This window comes from Mercenaria mercenaria, chromosome 5 (assembly GCF_021730395.1).
Source record: "Mercenaria mercenaria strain notata chromosome 5, MADL_Memer_1, whole genome shotgun sequence".
NCBI classification, from domain to species: domain Eukaryota; kingdom Metazoa; phylum Mollusca; class Bivalvia; order Venerida; family Veneridae; genus Mercenaria; species Mercenaria mercenaria.
Window position 1 is genome coordinate 26,318,087 of NC_069365.1, and position 20,626 is coordinate 26,338,712.

Here is a 20,626-nt window from a genome sequence, read left to right on the forward strand (position 1 = left end):
ACAACATGCAGCTACTTGCATAGTTTAACATTCAAATGAAATCTAAAATGAATGAAAGAAAAAGAAAACTTCTTCGATACATATATTGCACCTGTAGAATCTTCAACATCAATGTTGTTTTTTCTTTATCATCCTCAATTTCTATCGCTTCGAAAGCGTCAGTCCATTCGTTGTCGTAGAGCTCGGAGAATTCTTCAGCTAGTTTTGTTGGTCGTTTGCCATCGCTAAGATCCGCAATATTTGGATTTTCGTGAGTTAGATTGGCACCTGCTATCTTGCTTAACCTAATAAGTCGATAGTTTAGCAATATCTTTAATATTGTAAACAGTACCCTTATGGGAGTGTTCATAACGTTTAGCACATTCATTGCCAATAAAATACTGAAATTTGAAGAAAATCGACATCGACACAATTTTTAAAAGTCACAAAATATGTCTAAGCTTACTTCTTTATCCTTCCATTTGTTAGACACAAATCATATCAGTATACTCACCTCTGTATCTTTAAAATTGATATGGTCACTTCTCTATGGATATTAATTAAGTGAGAATTTTTTACCACTGCATTTTCCAACAAGAGCTGTCACTGTCACTGACAAATGCCCCCGTGCATTTATGCCAAGTAATTTTTAAAATCCCTTCATCGATGGCAGAGTTATGGACCGGACAAGAAACAATCCATGAACATTTCGTTTTTTGTTGTGTTGAGCGGCCTGTGGAGTTTCCCCTTTTTCTGTATTATATTAACTTTTATATATAGTTTTGTGTCCTATATTTTAACTTTACTTTCCTATCTATAGCAAAAACACCCAAAAATCGAAAGATTTGAATGGAGACTGTTTATTTGATTATATGCATTTCTTCAAACGAGTTAAGGTTTGAATATTTGTCAAATGGTCTGCCAGTTGTTTAAATTTGCAAAACAAGCCAGTAAAATTCTGGCAAGAAGTTAACAGCTTCTCCACATAAAAAACAGTTATAGAAGCAGGATGACTTTAGAGGTGATAGTGTTTTATCACATCGTCGGGGGGAGGGGTGGTGTTCCTTCCTTTCGGGGATATGAACTATAGCATTTCGGGCAATCGTTCGAATCCTTTTCCAGTGAGCTAGCCGGGCGCACTGACACTAAAATAAGAATGAAAATGATAACACGGACACATATAAATTACAAGAGATGAAATTGTTTCAAACATAATATAACCATTACATCTGTAAATCTTAGTGTAACAATCTCTCATCTGAGTATCCAAAACTCTTAGATTACATGCTAAACCACTCAATTATGAAATGAAACTCACAGAAACTCACTTAAAATCGGCAAGTTAGGATAGGTATGCAAGACAATAATTCGAGATTCGATACTTTTCCAACAGTTCGTTTTTCCTGTTTTTTACCTAATATAGACATTTCATAACGAAAGCCAAACATTCGAAAAGCCAGTCATGAAACAACCATATTACGAAGCTTATCTTAATGAAGTAATGTTTAGTAGCATGTTTTGTGGTCATCTTAAATGGAACAAACGAATTTACAAAAAGCTGCTAGCATGCATACTTTATGCGGAAACAAGCATGTTACACATGTAGAGAACATTCTGCCAGCTGCTAATATTGCCATAACATTGAATGAAAATTTTATGCAATGAAATAGTGTACGTTTGTATTGATACTTAGATGCAATTGTGTACATACCGAAGTAATAAACTTTGATTTTCTTCCCAAAGTGTTTGTTTTGCCCGTTCAACCGACTGCATTGTCTTTTTGTATGACAACTTGTCCATTTCAGCGTTCTTCAACTGAATTTCCTGTCGACGAATGTCATCTAGTAAAGTCTGATGTATCGTTTCATACTCTTTTAATCTTTTTAATTCAGTAGCATATCGTGCTTTCGTATTTTCAAATTCTGAAAGTCTTTTATTCAAAGCATATATCTGTTCTTCCCTTTTCTCTAGTCGCGCTTCATACTCCTTTTTATCACTGCAGACAAAAAAATAAAACGAAACTTATTATAAACTTACCTGATATAAGAGTAGCTACAATAAGAACAAACTGCGTGCATCACTTAATAATAATAATAGTACAGGAGTTTCGTTAACATATGGACTCTTAGTTTAATTCTCTATTTCATTTCAGTTTGAATTTTAAAGGATTTAAAGTCAAGCAGTATCTTGAACAGTTCAGGACATTTCAGTGTTGTTCAACAATACAATTCCAGATTGCATGATAACCACATTCTCGTTATTTTAATAGAAATCTTTAGAATACATGACATTGTGCGAAAAGTAAACTGTGACATAACATTTCCGTTATCTTGCATAAGTATCTGTGAACGCGGCCTGCCCCAGTGTACTCTAGTTTTTGATTCATCGACGACTGTTTTCAGTCTCCGGGACTGTCACATTGACCTACAACCGTAAGATATTCAAAACAAATTGGATGATCCACACACCACAAGCAATCATCCTATTTCGATTGACGGCTAAAGGTCTAGGCGTTCTACACCGAGTGAATAATCACTCACAAATATTATTTATGCAATCATTTAACTAAGCAGCAAAGGCAAAGTTACCTCCTTCCACTCTTGTATATTAAAATTCCACACTGTTATGACACAAGTCATCTATCTTAGGATCGGTCATTCATTAAGTCAAATAATGTTAAGCATACAGATATTTCAAATGGCAAGTCGTACATTGAAGCGTACCTTGTAAGTCAGCGGAAACAATTCGTACAAAATAATCTTAGTGAATTGAATATACTGCTCTCATGAAGACTGCATGCATTTCTACAGGCAGTGTGCTTTCAGTACTTTGATAAACAAAAGCTGAAATGTGTGTAAGAATATTTTACGCTTGAGAAGCTTTCAACAATCTTTGATAGCCATGGTCTTCGAAAGCGTCAGTCCATTCGTTGTCGTAGAGCTCGGAGTATTCTTCAGCAAGTTGTGTTGGTCGTTTGCCATCGCTAAGATCCGCAATATTTGGATTTTCGTGAGTTAGATTGGCACCTGCTATCTTGCTTAACCTAATAAGTCGATAGTTTAGCAATATCTTTAATATTGTAAACAGTACCCTTATGGGAGTGTTCATAACGTTTAGCACATTCATTGCCAATAAAATACTGAAATTTGAAGAAAATCGACATCGACACAATTTTTAAAAGTCACAAAATATGTCTATGCTTACTTCTTTATCCTTCCATTTGTTAGACACAAATCATATCAGTATACTCACCTCTGTATCTTTAAAATTGATATGGTCACTTCTCTATGGATATTAATTAAGTGAGAATTTTTTACCACTGCATTTTCCAACAAGAGCTGTCACTGTCACTGACAAATGCCCCCGTGCATTTATGCCAAGTAATTTTTAAAATCCCTTCATCGATGGCAGAGTTATGGACCGGACAAGAAACAATCCATGAACAGGCTCAATCGAACCGAGCCTGCAACATTTTCGTTTTTTGTTGTGTTGAGCGGCCTGTGGAGTTTCCCCTTTTTCTGTATTATATTAACTTTTATATATAGTTTTGTGTCCTATATTTTAACTTTACTTTCCTATCTATAGCAAAAACACCCAAAAATCGAAAGATTTGAATGGAGACTGTTTATTTGATTATATGCATTTCTTCAAACGAGTTAAGGTTTGAATATTTGTCAAATGGTCTGCCAGTTGTTTAAATTTGCAAAACAAGCCAGTAAAATTCTGGCAAGAAGTTAACAGCTTCTCCACATAAAAAACAGTTATAGAAGCAGGATGACTTTAGAGGTGATAGTGTTTTATCACATCGTCGGGGGGAGGGTTGGGGGGGGGGGGGTATGGGTGGTGTTCCTTCCTTTCGGGGATATGAACTATAGCATTTCGGGCAATCGTTCGAATCCTTTTCCAGTGAGCTAGCCGGGCGCACTGACACTAAAATAAGAATGAAAATGATAACACGGACACATATAAATTACAAGAGATGAAATTGTTTCAAACATAATATAACCATTACATCTGTAAATCTTAGTGTAACAATCTCTCATCTGAGTATCCAAAACTCTTAGATTACATGCTAAACCACTCAATTATGAAATGAAACCCACAGAAACTCACTTAAAATCGGCAAGTTAGGTTAGGTATGCAAGACAATAATTCGAAATTCGATACTTTTCCAACAGTTCGTTTTCCCTGTTTTTTACCTAATATAGACATTTCATAACGAAAGCCAAACATTCGAAAAGCCAGTCATGAAACAACCATATTACGAAGCTTATCTTAATGAAGTAATGTTTAGTAGCATGTTTTGTGGTCATCTTAAATGGAACTAACGAATTTACAAAAAGCTGCTAGCATGCATACTTTATGCGGAAACAAGCATGTTACACATGTAGAGAACATTCTGCCAGCTGCTAATATTGCCATAACATTGAATGAAATTTTTATGCAATGAAATAGTGTACGTTTGTATTGATACTTAGATGCAATTGTGTACATACCGAAGTAATAAACTTTGATTTTCTTCCCAAAGTGTTTGTTTTGCCCGTTCAACCGACTGCATTGTCTTTTTGTATGACAACTTGTCCATTTCAGCGTTCTTCAACTGAATTTCCTGTCGACGAATGTCATCTAGTAAAGTCTGATGTATCGTTTCATACTCTTTTAATCTTTTTAATTCAGTAGCATATCGTGCTTTCGTATTTTCAAATTCTGAAAGTCTTTTATTCAAAGCATATATCTGTTCTTCCCTTTTCTCTAGTCGCGCTTCATACTCCTTTTTATCACTGCAGACAAAAAAATAAAACGAAACTTATTATAAACTTACCTGATATAAGAGTAGCTACAATAAGAACAAACTGCGTGCATCACTTAATAATAATAATAGTACAGGAGTTTCGTTAACATATGGACTCTTAGTTTAATTCTCTATTTCATTTCAGTTTGAATTGCTTAAAGGAATTAAAGTCAAGCAGTATCTTGAACAATTCAGGACATTTCAGTGTTGTTCAACAACAATTCCAAATTGCATGATAACCACATTCTCGTTATTTTTAATAGAAATCTTTAGAATACATGACATTGTGCGAAAAGTAAACTGTGACATAACATTTCCGTTATCTTGCATAAGTATCTGTGAACGCGGCCTGCCCCAGTGTACTCTAGTTTTTGATTCATCGACGACTGTTTTCAGTCTCCGGGACTGTCACATTGACCTACAACCGTAAGATATTCAAAACAAATTGGATGATCCACACACCACAAGCAATCATCCTATTTCGATTGACGGCTAAAGGTCTAGGCGTTCTACACCGAGTGAATAATCACTCACAAATATTATTTATGCAATCATTTAACTAAGCAGCAAAGGCAAAGTTACCTCCTTCCACTCTTGTATATTAAAATTCCACACTGTTATGACACAAGTCATCTATCTTAGGATCGGTCATTCATTAAGTCAAATAATGTTAAGCATACAGATATTTCAAATGGCAAGTCGTACATTGAAGCGTACTTGTAAGTCAGCGGAAACAATTCGTACAAAATAATCTTAGTGAATTGAATATACTGCTCTCATGAAGACTGCATGCATTTCTACAGGCAGTATGCTTTCAGTACTTTGATAAACAAAAGCTGAAATGTGTGTAAGAATATTTTACGCTTGAGAAGTTTTCAACAATCTTTGATAGCCATGGTCTTTGGCTTTGATGTCCTTTTCTCGTCTGTTTACCACTGCTTGTAAATGCTGTATGCTAGAAAAGATAAACTAAACATATAGGTCTTCGAACCAATACTAGTAATTAATAATATTATGTTGATAGTAAAACGTTTTATCCCAGTACTAATGCGTTGAAATACCGTTAGCGGCTGTTTATGGATGGCATTATATAAATGTTTAAGATAGTTCAGCACGTTTGATAAACCGGAAGTGATGGCGTAACGTCCTTTATCCGGAAAACGTAGAATAATACCTGGATTCGGCGTACGGAAACGAAGATCAGTTTATGAGTTCAGGGCAACCCGTGAGTAAATGTATTAAAATGGCACTGTCACTATCTTTCTAAAGTTAAAAAATGACATAAAAACATCTTACACGTTAATAATAAAAATACAAAATAATGTCTTAAAATTAGCTTGAAATAGGCGGTTCAGTTTAATCATAGCCAGATATCTCAAAAATAAGCATACGGACCTATATATTTTATTTCACCATATTATAGGCCGTATGTTTATTTACGACTGTGAGAAGTTTCATTAAAATCTACATTGTAGAAAAATTTCTATTCGCGAAAATGTTATGAAAATTGCGTTTTTCCCATAGACTCCCATTATGAAAAATTGCGTAAGGTCGAAATTATTCAAATCAGTCTAGCAAAAAATCAAGCACACGAACCTATATTTTTTATTTGCTGAATTTTCTTAGTATATTCGGAAGTTTAGAAAAATCAGAGTTTAATCAAATTCTACTTTGTAGAAAAAATTTCGATTCTAACGTGCAGAACTACCTTAAAACTACATCATAATATTTCTCTCGACTACGAGCAAAAATATTTTGTTGTTGGATTTAACGTCGCACCGACACATAATAGGTCATATGGCGACTTTCCCGCTTTAATGGTGGAGGAAGACCCCGGGTATTCCTTCGTGCATTATTTCATCACAAGCGGGAACCTGGGTAGAACCACCGACCTTCCGTAAGCCAGCTGGATGGCTTCCTCAAATGAAGAATTCAACGCCCCGAATGAGGCTCGAACCTACATCGATGAGGGGTAAGTGATTTGAAGTAGCAAAAATAACAGTCAGTGAACAGTCTCATTTTATATGTAGACGAGAGGGCTGATAGAAACATTTTGATCCTGTGTCGCAGTGGCATATCACTGTCGAATTGACACAGCTCTGAATGTTGTAGAAGCCTCCGTGGCCTAGTGGTTAAGGTCTCTGACTTCAAAGCACTTGCTCCTCACTGGTGTGGGTTCGAGCCTCTCTCTGGGCGTTGAATTTTTCAAGTGAGGAGGCCATCCGACTGGCTTACGGAAGGTGGGTGGTTATCCAGGTACCCGCTGGTGATGAAATAAAACACGGTGGGGCACCTGAAGTCTTCCTCTACAATCAAAACTGGAAAGTCGCCATATGACCTATAACTGTGTCGGTGCGACATTATGTATTGTTGTAACGTAATACGCTACAGATTATGATCCGTTTAATCTCCTCTAGTACTGCGGTAGTATGGTCTAGTCTGATAAACAAGGAAGGAAGTCTCTAGTCGCGATTTTTTTACAGGTCCTACATATTTGCAATGTATGTAATTGCATTTATTTTACCATGAAAGGTAATTTAACCCCAAAAGTAAAGCTTGTTACATGATGGGTTTATCGCTACGTTTTCAAATACGTTTTGTACTCAGCAATAAGAAACAAGAACTGATCGATCATTCCGTGCAAATGAACATCGTGTATTTCCCCGTTTATTATAGAAACAACAATGTGTACGTATGAAATCGAGACAACGTATGCCCAAACTGCAAAAACTGACTAAAATGCAAAACGTAGACATACCGCACTTGATTTATGTGCTGACATGACGTCATTATATTGTAAAGTTATGAAGAAAAGTAACGTAAAAGTATTCCTTAAAAACTTCAAATGTATCATTGAATTTGGACCTATTTCGGCTGAAAAGGTATTCCAAATGGACTTGCATTATAAATTTTATTACTGGCTGCTTAATAGGTATACTAGAAAATCGGTATGTACTTCATGTTACAACCTGTTTAATTTACAGTACAATTTCATGAAACTCGTAAGAGAAAACAGCAGATTATTCACATAACGCAAAGTTTTTTCTTCATTTCATTGTATGGTATGCTTCTTTAATTGACCATACTTTACTAAGGTTAACTTCCGTACACTTACGTTGTAGAAAAAGTACAAGTCTAAACAAACTAAAAGTTGAGCGTTGGATTCGTTAGGCGGCAGAAAATACGTCTGATATCATTCGTCCCCATCCTCAAAGAACAGGCAAGTATTTGAACAGAAACTTTGGTTAGTTTACAAAACTGAAATACTAAAAATAAGGTAAAGTACAAACCTTTCTCCCTGTTTATTGCTTTCCTTCCCCAGTTTATCATTTTCACTGAAATAGACAATGAAAAGTGAAACATAATAATCGGAGAGACTAATATACTTTTACTGATGAAATTGAAATCGTCATAATAATATCAGTTTCAAGGACAAAATACAAAGGTATGGTTCGACTCTAGAGTCCACTGTCACCATCCCTGACCTGGACGGCTGAAAGTGTAAAAGTTCTCTCCGCACTACCATACGTAATAAAAACTCTTAGTCTAAGATTCAATCGACCCTTATATTTGTAAGCACGTTTGTGTAACAACTAGTTTGCTCAACTGAGTCTCATAGCTCAAACAGGTATAAAACACACATGGAAACTAGTCCCGCCCTCTAGCTGCAATGTTTTTCACAAATCAAATAAAGTTAACTGTCTAAATATCTAGAATGTAAACAAAACATTTATGATTTGACATAGCGACCTAGTATAATATACAATCCAATTTCAAATCTGATCTAGATGTAAAAGGTATAAGCATTCTGACCAAAATTAGTGTATATTAGTTGGAAACTATGGCGTCTGAAATGTTAACAAAGTTTATCTATGACTTAAACTACAGACCTAGATTTAGACCAAAGATGACCCCGTTTGAAATTTGATCTATATATTATGGTTTCATGTAGAACAAATAGATAATGTGGCATCTGAAGTGTTAACAATGTCTTTCTATTTTATCACCTTGTGATATAGTTCTTCATCTAAGACGAAGCAGTTTCAAATTTAGCCCATATATATATAAGTTCAATTTGTAAGGAATAAACAGCAGCAGACTTCTGTGTTTTACAATTATTTTAATTCTTCACTGCAAGCGCTTTCAATACATATATCTTCAGGCAGTTTACATTTTGAAATAATGTACAATGACGTCACGTCATAACACACATAACTACTTAAACGTTAATTCCTGCCACCCTAAACATACTAAGGTTAATATACCGTTTAACTTAGCTTCAAGAATAATCACTATAGTGAAAGATAAACAGTTATAAGAAACACGACTTTCAGAATTAAAGTTACAATTATTGAAACAAAACTATCCGGAAGAAATTATTAAGCACAGAATATCAAAGGCGGAATCAAAAGGACCTATAGCAACGAATAATCGCGAAAATCAAACATCGGATTATAATGTCATTCCATTTGTAACAACTTTTAACCCACGTAATAAGAACATGTCGCCGGCAATACAAACATGCAAAGCAATGCTGCAGAACAGTGACAGGATGAAAAATGTTTTACAACAGAAAAGAATAATAAATAGTAAAAGGCAACCTAAAAGCTTAAAATGCATTCTATCTAAATCGAAATTTGATATGGTGGAAAATATCGCGACTGTAACAAAGTGTAACAGAAGCAGATGTAAGACGTGTCCAGATTTGCTAGAAGGAGACTCAATTAAATTTTCAAATGGTAAAACGTTTACTGTTAAACAGAATATGAATTGTATTTCAAAAAATGTTATTTATTCTATCATCTGCGCGAATTGCAAACAATTTTACATCGGTCAAACAAAGAATGACACTACATAGACAACAAACTAATAATGATGAACTACGTATCCTGAAAGTAAATAAACATATCCATGAATGCTCGGGTGGGAAGTTTGAAATATTCCCTCTTTACAAAAATCTGACTAATAGTGACAGTTTCAGAGATGAGAAAGAAATATATTTTATAAACGTTTTGAAACCAGAACTTAACAGCGTTTGTTATCGCGAGTATGGCGAGCTCCTTAAATTTATTTATTTATGTGCAGTGTAACTAGAATCTCATATTTATATATGCTTGCTCATCTATCTTTACACGTGGAATAGTATTGGTCATAATTGTTTAGAAATTAATATCATCAACTGTGTACATTTAACGTACTATATTGCTTTGTTTTTAAATTTTTATCTCTTTTTTTTCCTGAAATACAGTTTTAGCTTTAAATTTTATTACCTCCCTTTAATTTTTGATGCTATATCTATCATTGGCTATATACCACTTTTGTCATAAAGAACGTGAGGGTAATTTGAGCAATTCTTTCTCTTTACTGTATCCATAATTGATTTTTAAGCTATTATTACTTTTTAAGTAATCATCTTGATATTATTTGTTAAACTGATATATCGAGCATAAATACGTTTTAAGCACAGTTATTAACTCCCTTTTAAATGGTACAATATATCTGTTTCAAGTTTTGTGTGCATACATACACAGGGTATTCTTGAGTGTATAATACATTTTTCTTGAAGGTTGCCGCAACGTCTGTTTACGACGTTTCCCGTAATTTTTGTTATGACGTGACGTCATTGTACATTATTTCAAAATGTAAACTGCCTGAAGATATATGTATTGAAAGCGCTTGCAGTGAAGAATTAAAATAATTGTAAAACACAGAAGTCTGCTGCTGTTTATTCCTTACAAATTGAACTTTTATATATTTTATACCTGCACAAGGATTTTACTGACTTTTTTTAATATATATATATATATATATATATATAAAGGCAAAATTTTTGACCATGTTTCATGTAGATGAGGTAAAATCCGTGGCCTCTAGGATGTTTACAAGGTACTTTGATGAGGCTTCGTGATGTAGCTTTTGGCTCTAGATAACTCAGTTTAAAACGTGATCTAGGATTTATAAAAAAAAAAAAAATTCATGTAATTCAGGTGCTAAAGTGTGAACAAGATTCTTTAAAGTTGAGCTATTGATCTAATCATTTATCCAGATAACCTAGTTAAAACTTAACCTTTATTTTATTAGTCATATACTCTGACCATGCTGACAGGATCAAAGGTAGAAAATGCAGCCTCTAGAACAAGTTTCTATATCAACTAAAGCTAATCTACTTTAAAACTGCCATTATTTCAGGCGAAGGCGAGTACATTGGTAGAACCGTCAACCTTCCGTAAGCCAACTGCATGGTTACGTAACATGAAAGAATTCTAAAGCTCAAGTGAGGCCCCTCAAGGGGCAGGTCATTCGAAGTCAGCGACCTTAACCACTTGGCCACGGAGGCGCCCGGTTAGCATGTACCAGTTACAATATTAAATCCATTGTCTTAACCTGAAACATCAGAATCAGTAAATCCATCTTTTGTTTGATAAGTCAACATAATAACATCAATAACTGCACCAACACAGATTTGCCTCCAGTTTGACTAACCTGAAGTATGAATAAACGTGGTATTCACCAATGGTATTGAGGGGTATTATGTGATCAATTAAGTAGCAAAATTAAAGTGATATTACTAGCTGCTCCTGCTATAAATTAGAAAGAGTAAAGGTTACAACCATTTTATTCTAGTGAATCATACCCTTTCTGTTACTAACATATCTACATGTCTATGCGAAAGCAAAATATATATTAAAACAAAACTCTATAATAAGTTCTTTTAAAAATGCAAAATTAATGCAATAATAAGTGCTTAATAAGTGGCCTTCTGCTTTACCATACGACAGTTATAGATTTTTAATAAAGAAACTGTGTACATTTTTCATAAACTTATGACTACATTGTAATACCTCTAACTATTGTTCAGTAAAATGTATAATATCCAACCAAACATCGAATATTAATGTTCCATTTTGTTAAAGGTAGCCTCTCCGACCTTTTTTTTAACATTGCAAAGATGTTTCATATATGCACTGAAATGCATAAAACATCGGATAACAGTTAAATATAATATTTTCAGAACTTGTTGCATAACCCCTTTGCTTTTAGTCTGTCTGTTAAAATCGTGTATTGGTAAACAGGTTAGATAATATAAAACAACAATATTAAAATCGTCTATTTGTCTATTCAAAGCTGTTGTAAGAACACTCAACTATTTTTATGTCTCCTTTTTTAGTAATTCATCATCTAGTTTAGCTCTTTTGTCTCAATATTAATTTTGCTAGAGAAATATATACATGTATACCTTTCATCAGTAAATGAGTGTCATGTTTTTAACACCAAATACACAATTTTCAAATTGTCTAACATGTGTAATGTTGTAATTTATATAAAAGAGATACATACCCTTCCTCTAGCTGAAAAACCTTTTGATTCAAATTTTGATTTTCTCTGAAAAACAGATTTGTTAATTATATATTAGTGATATACTTATTAACTTAGAGACTGAATGGCCGGCCGTATAAACACTGTCTCCCTCTCTTTATGGAGAAGGCCAATGATGGCGGCGCTAATGACCGGAAATGTAAACAAAGTAAGATGGTGAGTTGAGGATTTACTTTCTGTAACAGATTTAAGACCTTATTTCAAAACAAGGACAATGTAGTTTCATTCAGAAAAATTATACGCTGTAAGTATGCGGGTCGATTTTTGAGCGAAAGCACATTGTGATATGAGAACTTTTGAAAGTTTTAAATTTTGACCGGTTTACTTGGCCCTAGTTTACACTATTAAAGATTTAAAAGTTATCAAACCGATCTTTTGGGAAAGAACTTTGTTGCAGAAATTAAAAAAATAAATTCACCCTTTTTCTTTGTTTACATTTCTCGTATATTTCCGGTCATTAGCGCCGCCTCATTGGCTCTTTTTTTCAACTCGCCTCCAACAAAGATATGGAGCCAGTATTTACAGGCCATGTATAGATGTTTACTTGTACACATGGAATAACCATGTCATAACCACGTACAGATATATAAGACTTATATAGGTACATATGGCAAAATTCCCGTCTTATGACCTAGATATCATAGAAAATAAAACTGTGTGATATGTAGTATACCAAAAAAAATAATATAAAAAGTAAAAATATTATTAGTTCTTTGCAAAATGTAGTAAGTTTTGTAACGAAAGTCATTGACAGTAACAAATGGGGTAATATTTAAATCTACATTAATTTTACCTTAGTGATTAACAAGCGTTTACTATTTGTATACATTCTATCGCAGTCTAATCTAGAAGCCCAATCGATACAGATTATATTCTGAATTTTGTTCACTTTCAGTTTTTTTTTATATACCAATAATTTTCTTAGTAAGTGCTATACAACACACCTCGAACTGAAGCAAAATTATTGAGCATATCATGTTAACAAATATCATCATGACCTCAACATTATTCTCTTACCATTTCGGAAGATACTACGAAAACCCTGAGCAAAATATTAAGTCAACTAAAACGTGTACCTCATTACTGGGTTTGGTTGTAATAGTTACATACTTTTCAATGTTGCAGTACGTCTCAACTAAATCAGCATGCTGCTTTGCTTTTTTCCTCAAACTACGGAAAGAAATATCATTGATGAATCGTCTACAATAAATATGTAACTGTACAGACTGTAATTGGTTGTAGGTATCTAAATATCTCCAAGCGTTTCCTCAGTAATAAGCTATTATATAGTGTTAACTTTGTCCAAACTAGATTTAACTGTTTCATTCTGTTGTTTATCTATTACCAATTCTTTGAAACATTTCAATCGTACATTTCGTTTAAAGCTTACACACGCAATACATATTCATACAATACAAAATTCGTCACTTAACTTCCTTTTTAGTTTAAGTATCAGTGGGTGTTAATATGACATTATCCCGTCCGCGACTGTTTAAAGTATTTGCTACAGAGAATGTTTCTGTCATTTTATTAGTCTAGGATATTTATTTTTATTAACAAGCTTATTGACAGCGTGACCTTGATCTTTGACCTACTGATCCCAATTTATTATTCATTCTCTGACCAAATATAAGTACTCAATTAAATGACGTTTAATGCCTATATGCCCTTGTGATCTTTCTAAAAACTGAAAAACTGAAACTGTTTTATTTGATTAAACACCTATTTTTACGTAAAACATATTCAATGGCGTTTTACAAATACAATGTACATAAAAAATACGTCTAAAAATTAAATGAAGACATTCTAAATGACATATGAAATAAATGAGCATAAATATCATTGTGAATAAACTATTTAGTAAGCGTTAAACAAAAGATTGGACATCATCAGATAAGATTAATAAAAAATATTAGACTATTAAGATACAGTAAGATAGCTGTTTTGTTATTAAGTAAGTAGAAGTGGGTTATTGCGACATGCCCATAAGTTATTACAAACAACTGTATTTTTGTATTTGCGATAAAATAGTTCAGATTCGAATGTATTTACACAATAAAATCATCCTGTTCATTTTACTTCAATATCTTAAAAATCACAGTCACAGTCTCTAAAAGAGTGCAAAGTAATTTCCAAAATAATGAGTTTTCAACTTCTTTTTGAAAACATCTATTATGTCTGAGTTCCTTATTTCGAGATGCAATTCATTCCAGAGTTTAGGTCCAACAGTACCAAAACTTCTGTCGCTGAACGTTTTGCGCTTGTTGAAAGGAACAACGAAACACCCAGTAACGGAATTTGAAGAACGCAAGTTCCTTGTCTGTGTTTGTTTCATGAGAAGTTCTGAAAGATATTCTTGAGAGTTTCCAACTGAACAATTATACATGTAGGCGGATCCTGCGATAATTCAAAAAGTATCAATCTATGTTCTTAAAACGTAGTATGTAAATAGAAGGCAATATGTAGATTATGCACGTATGTGACTTATGTTTGTAGATCAAAGATCAAGTTCACAATTGAAGATCAAGTTAAAATTATTTCTGTTCCATAACTTTAATATGCATGAATGGATTATCTTATGCTACCCACAAATGTTTCCCATGATGAGACAATATGTCAACGTATGATCTATGCTTGTAAGTTGAAGGTCAATGTTACTGTTCAAGGTCGAGTGAAAATTTGTTTATGCTCCGTTACGTTAAATTGCATTGTATGATTTTAATACTACATAGAAATGTTCCCCATGATTAGACTATGTGTCGCGCACAAGAGCCATGGATATCGGGTAAAGGTCAAGGTTGCTATTGAAGGTCAAGTAAAAAATCACACGCAGTAGTTCTCCTACAGATTGTGTAAAATTAAATGCCTTTATAATATTAATGTTTGCCTAATATCAAACACTCTCATTACACCAATTGTCATTTTACCTTTCCTCAAGGTCATCCTTAGATTTCATAGCTTTTTCAACTTGTTCTTTCAGTGCTGTTATCGATTCAACAAGAACTTTGTTTTCTTGTTCCGCTTCATGTAACTTTTTCTCCGCTTTCTTTAGCCTGTATTGAATATAGCAGATTATTCAGTTCTTTGCTAAATCTGTAGAACATTGCTGTATATGTGAAACACATAAAAGGCTGGGCATAAGTTACTATAAGGAAAACGTTGACGAATTAGTGTCGTGATACCCGATTAATACCTAATTTATTCACACAATGTAATGCTGTAGCTCACACACCAGAAAGTTTATGTCGGCAAAAGAAAACGTATTATATGAGATCTATGGATGACACAAAATTAAGGACATATCTAAAAGGTAAACTCATGTTGTTACTAAAATGAATTGTTGATAGGAATGTCCGATGATATGTAAACCATACTATTTTGCATTTAAGTGTACATCCAAATTTCAGTTACAACTGTAATTTTTCACTCAGGCACACATATATTCTTCTTTCTTACTCATTAAAATGTGTTTGACCTTTCTTCTTTCACATTTTCAGTCGATCATAGGTAGTAATCGTTTCCATTTTCAACAGTCTCTTTCAGGAATACCAATGATTGGATTTGATATCAGGAAGTGTCTTGGGTTAGTGTAATGTTCAGATTCGCATCGTAACTAAATACACCAGCAGCATAGAGTGTTCGAAAGCGTCAGCTATGTCACATTTTCATTATTCAATACTTAATCAGCATTATAAAGACATACGTTCTTCATAGACCAGTTTGCTTAAGTAGCTGAAGAAAGTCTCTTCAATTAAATCTTTAAGAAGCAATTTTAAGCAAAATTATATTTCCTAATTTTGACCACTGTTATATACATGAGTTCAAATCTGCTATTACAGTACATATATATGGTTGATACTTCAAAAATAATGAGCCACTAGGGGCATAGCCAGCCAAAATGGATGTCCTGGGATAGATCTTGGAGATTCGAGGCATGCTCCCCTGGTTAAATTTGGAATTATAGAACAACTCTTTTTAATTTTATGTTTCGAGATATAATATTCCCCTTTTTAAAATGATCAATATAATAGGGTTATTATAACAGTAGCTTGATCTGGGATGCAGTATCCGGCTCGAGTGGATTTTGCCAGATCGGATCTCATGAGGCGCGCAAGCGCCGAGTGTGATCCGACCTTGCAAAATCCACGAGAGCCGAATACAAAGTCCCAGATCTAGCTACTGTTAAAATGACCCTTTTATTACATACCTTTACCATTTTGATTCTTGTTTTGTTCTTGAACGAAATCTTCAATGTTTAGCGATATTAAATGTAACTTAGTGAAATTTTTATGTGCGCTATTTATAGAAATGTGTCGGGTCATGCATATTAATGAAAATAGTCTGGCAGCATACAATACGGAAGGTACAATACGGAATTTTAAAGGTACAATACGGAATTTTTGTCTGACTGTTCATATTTAATTGTGAAATACAAGCCGATTTTTTACAGAATATTTCTAGGTATATAATAAAATAAATCATACCACATGTGCATATAATGCGCATGAATAGGCCTATGGAGAAGTAGGTAACTATGTTACCTGTATGGCTTATCTGATGTAAATGCAAGCAAAAAGTTTCATTAAGTTAATCTTTTTCAATAATAATTGCTTTCAGGTACAACAAAGGTCATAACTATCTAGACATCATGCAAGATACGAAAGTCTGATGGGTTAAGAAATGTAAAGGGAGAAGAAGCAAAATATCTTGTGTAACTAAGAGACAATGGGTGTGTCATCTGGTCATTCCATGACCTAAGACTGATACAATGTTTTTAGAGCATAGCGAACAGAAAATGTCATCTGAAATGATCTTATATGTAGGTCTGAATTTTAGGCTAACAAAATTGTTGCACTGTTTTTAGGTGAGTTTGTTGAATGCATCCCTGAATCAGACAGTTTTATATATGTTCGTAAACCTTCGTTGCAGAAATTATTTTTCAAAGTGGTGGGAGGGGGTAGGGGGAGGGTACTACCGGAAGTAAATCCTATCTAAAATCAAAATCCTGCTTTATGTTGAGTTCTGAGATAAGGTCATTTCTGACAAAAACCTTTGAGTTCATTTCCATAAGAAAATGTTGTATTCTAACATATGTTTTATTACTAAGTGTTATTGACATCATTATTAATAATGTTTGTCTAATTGTTTGAGAACTGTTTCAAATAAAATGGTTATTCTATACAGTGTGATAACATTTCTATAGAATTGGGTACGGGGACGCTTCTAAATGCAAAATTTTATATTCTAGAGGATTTCAGCACTAAAATATGCTTATAAAATACGATTAAGTTGCATAATGATGGATCGGCCTTGGAATTGGAAAGCCGTGGTTCAAAAGAGATAAATGAATACACCAGGTGAAGTCACAGCCCATCAAAATGAATAGGTTTGTGAGTTTTCATCATCTTACACACAATGAATAACCAAAAATTGCTGAGTTGAAAAAGAGACATAAGTTTATAAAAGAAGCAATATATAGTCATGAAACCTGTGCATTGTCAGTTAATCACAATGAAAAAGTGTGAAAAGTTCTATCCATTCCTACAAATGGTTACATTACATACACATATAAACGTAACACAATCGAAACGCTGACGCCGGTGAATTTGTGACTGCAATAGCTCTACCTACTGTTCGAATAATTGAGCTAAAACGGATTTTAGAGTGGAAATAGTACAATAGATGATTCTGAATATTTCAGAAACCAAATACTGAACTCTAGGTAGATTTTTGTAAAAAAAAGTACGGGCTTATCAATAAGAAGGATTAAAATAAATCTTTTCATAATAGTATTCAAATAAATTAAAAAACTAATCATTGAAAAAGCTCTGAATGGCATATAAAATTATATACATTATTCATGATCCTAACGATGTTGTATACCAAGGTAGATTAAAATTTATTGAACCATAGCAATTTTAAATACTTTGTGAAATATAAATTTTTACTTAATTAATAAAGTCTCACTTTTGTTTGTCTCTGTTCCTTCAAGAAAACGTTTTGTACATGTACAAGCTACTCGAATCCCTAGAGGTATGAGTAATTGATAATTTTATTAATATATGCACTCACTTTTTAAATTTATAGTGTACGAGCGTACATTGTGCGCATTTTCTCTGCTTTTGTAACAACTATATATTCAATTTGATTTTTAACGACTTCGGTATCATTTTCTTTATTTCTAAATGAAATATTAAGGTTGATATAGGAGCATTATTATTAACATTCAACATACTATCCATCATATCTTAAAAGTAATAAGAAACTATGACAACAGGAATGTTTAAAATATCTTATATCTTGTTCTTGTTTTGCATTTTGTGTTTTAAACAAAAAAGAATTAGATAATTTTATCCTTCTTGTTTCAAGAAGCTTGTAAAGTAAGTAATGTATTACAGAAACTATGACAACAGGAATATTTGAAATATCTTATTTCTTGTTTTTGTTTCGTATCTTTTAAAGAAAAAGAATTAGATAAATTCATCCTTCCTGTTTCAAGTAGCTTGTAAAGTAAGTTATGTATTAAAGAAACTATGACAATAGGAATGTTTAAAATATCTTATTTCTTGTTTTTGTTTCGTATTGTTTTTTTAAGAAAAAGAATTAGATAAATTTATCCTTCCTGTTTCAAGTAGCTTGTAAAGTAAGTAATGTATTTCTTTTGTTTTCACCTATTCAAACACCAAGTAAAGCCTAAAGTCCCTCCACAACTCAGTGACCTTCTGTTTCCTCCAATGTGTGAAAATCATTCTGATAATACTGTGTTTTTCATGATTACCATTCAAAACCGGTTACAGAAGGAGCTCTTATCCTGTTGTAAGGACCCGTTTTAGCTTATTCAGGAAATCTCTTTTCAGTATATTTAAAAAATAACTACCTTACACCGTGATCTAAACTCAATTTAGTATGCCAAGTACTGTGCAAACTGCTAAAATCATTCTATACAATGGTTATACATTAAGATTTAGGAGTATTTCATCAAAACACAGAAATATTTGGTAAACAAACAACATCTTAACCAACAGTTTACCTGTCTATAACATGATCTACCGTACTGTCCCGTACGACTGGATACTTTAAATAATTGCAAAAAGCTGTCTTTTCGTTTAAAATGCATGCAGTTTGTAAAGAATAAAAATAAACAATTGCTGAAAACTACGATCAACCAAGTTAAGTAAAATTTCTGCACTGGGACATAATTGCAAATGCATCAAAACGAAGATATGTAACAGTTCTTTGTAAATGGGGTTTTTAAAAGGCTGTGGTCCCTTTATGCAGTCCTTTTCTGGAAATCAATGAATGCATCAGTAGATTGATAACTGATTTGTAGATTAAAATGCATGTTTTATATGTTGTTCAATTTTCATGTAAAACATTCCATTTTTCTATGATTTGGTGTTTTTTTAACTTTGTTTTTCAAAAATATGAAAATAAACAAATAAATAAATAAATTAGCTTCATCGGGATAAATGAATGTAAGACTTGACATTGCAATATGTTGTGTTTCAACTTTCGTAAAAGATTATGAGATGATCGATTACCTTTCAGTGTCATCACCCTCTGTTTGGTTCATATCTATACCAATAGGTGGGTCTTGGTCGACTCTGTTTAAAAATAGAAAAAAGTTAATTTATTATTCTTTGGGAAAATGTTTGCATAACCAGTATAGGTCAAATATCAATTAGTCAAGTCAAGTCAATGTCAAAACGTTAATGTATCATGTTTATGTATCTTCATACGTACAGCATAATAAAACAAACAGTATAAATTATTAAGATATTGCAAAATACGTATTTACCTCTCTATACAGAAATATAAGAGACTGGGTAATTGTCATAAAATTATTAAAAATCATTATTAATAAGTATACCTTCAATAAGTTTCCTAACATAAAAACTTGAGGAAACTGTGAATGCATCTGTAACTACATGTACATGCTGTAAGAAAATGTTAAATGCATCTTTGAACAAATAAAGTTAAAGTCTGTTTAAAGAAGAAATGAAAGAGACTACGTGCCTAATGTACTGTTAATATATTTTATAATATTGGGTTGCTCATGGGTGCTTCGCCACATACCACTATGAAAGTGAAAAGTTAGTGACTCTTTCACATAAAATTCTGTTTCATAGTTAGTTTTAATAAGTTTGTAAATTCTTGATTTATAACAAGCCTGTCCTCTTGCAGATTCATCTCGTGTTACTGATTGTTTCCACTTATCAGATCTCTTATCTTAGCTTATTTTCCATTCCGTAAAAGTTTGATAAATGCGTAACAAATACTGACAAATACTGTTTTTACAGTCATGTAACATTCGATGATGATGTACCTACATAAAAACTTTTATTTTCTGCATTTGTGAAAAGGTAAAATACTGTTTTGTTACTATGGGAACTGAATAACATATAACCAAAATCATTGTATCCTATAGGTTTGAAAATGTTGAAAAGTTGAAACATCCAAAAGTTTTACATTTTTAGA

The 20,626-nt window shown here is 33.0% G+C and overlaps 1 protein-coding gene across 4 annotated transcripts in view; it reads right to left on the reverse strand.

Annotated features, from left to right (window-relative positions):
- LOC123556766 (streptococcal surface protein B-like) overlaps positions 1-20,310 on the reverse strand; it is a 38,740-nt gene extending 18,430 nt beyond the window's left edge. For 2 of the 4 annotated variants that reach the window (XR_008370923.1, XM_053542994.1), the window contains exons 1-11: positions 20,019-20,307; positions 19,690-19,752; positions 15,076-15,201; positions 13,259-13,318; positions 12,110-12,154; positions 8,062-8,106; positions 5,634-5,726; positions 4,476-4,760; positions 2,849-3,022; positions 1,691-1,975; positions 92-284 (exon numbers count right to left, since the gene is read on the reverse strand). Coding sequence is in view for 3 of the 4 variants with exons in the window: in XM_053542994.1 (XP_053398969.1) it covers positions 92-284; positions 1,691-1,975; positions 2,849-3,022; positions 4,476-4,760; positions 5,634-5,726; positions 8,062-8,106; positions 12,110-12,154; positions 13,259-13,318; positions 15,076-15,201; positions 19,690-19,721 (1,338 nt within the window). In the remaining variant the exon portion in view is untranslated. Of the gene's footprint in view, positions 1-91; positions 285-1,690; positions 1,976-2,848; positions 3,023-4,475; positions 4,761-5,633; positions 5,727-8,061; positions 8,107-12,109; positions 12,155-13,258; positions 13,319-15,075; positions 15,202-19,689; positions 19,753-20,018 lie in introns of all 4 variants that reach the window. The other 2 variants (XM_045347722.2, XM_053542993.1) reach the window with 2 other exon arrangements.
- Positions 20,311-20,626: the final 316 nt, after the last annotated feature.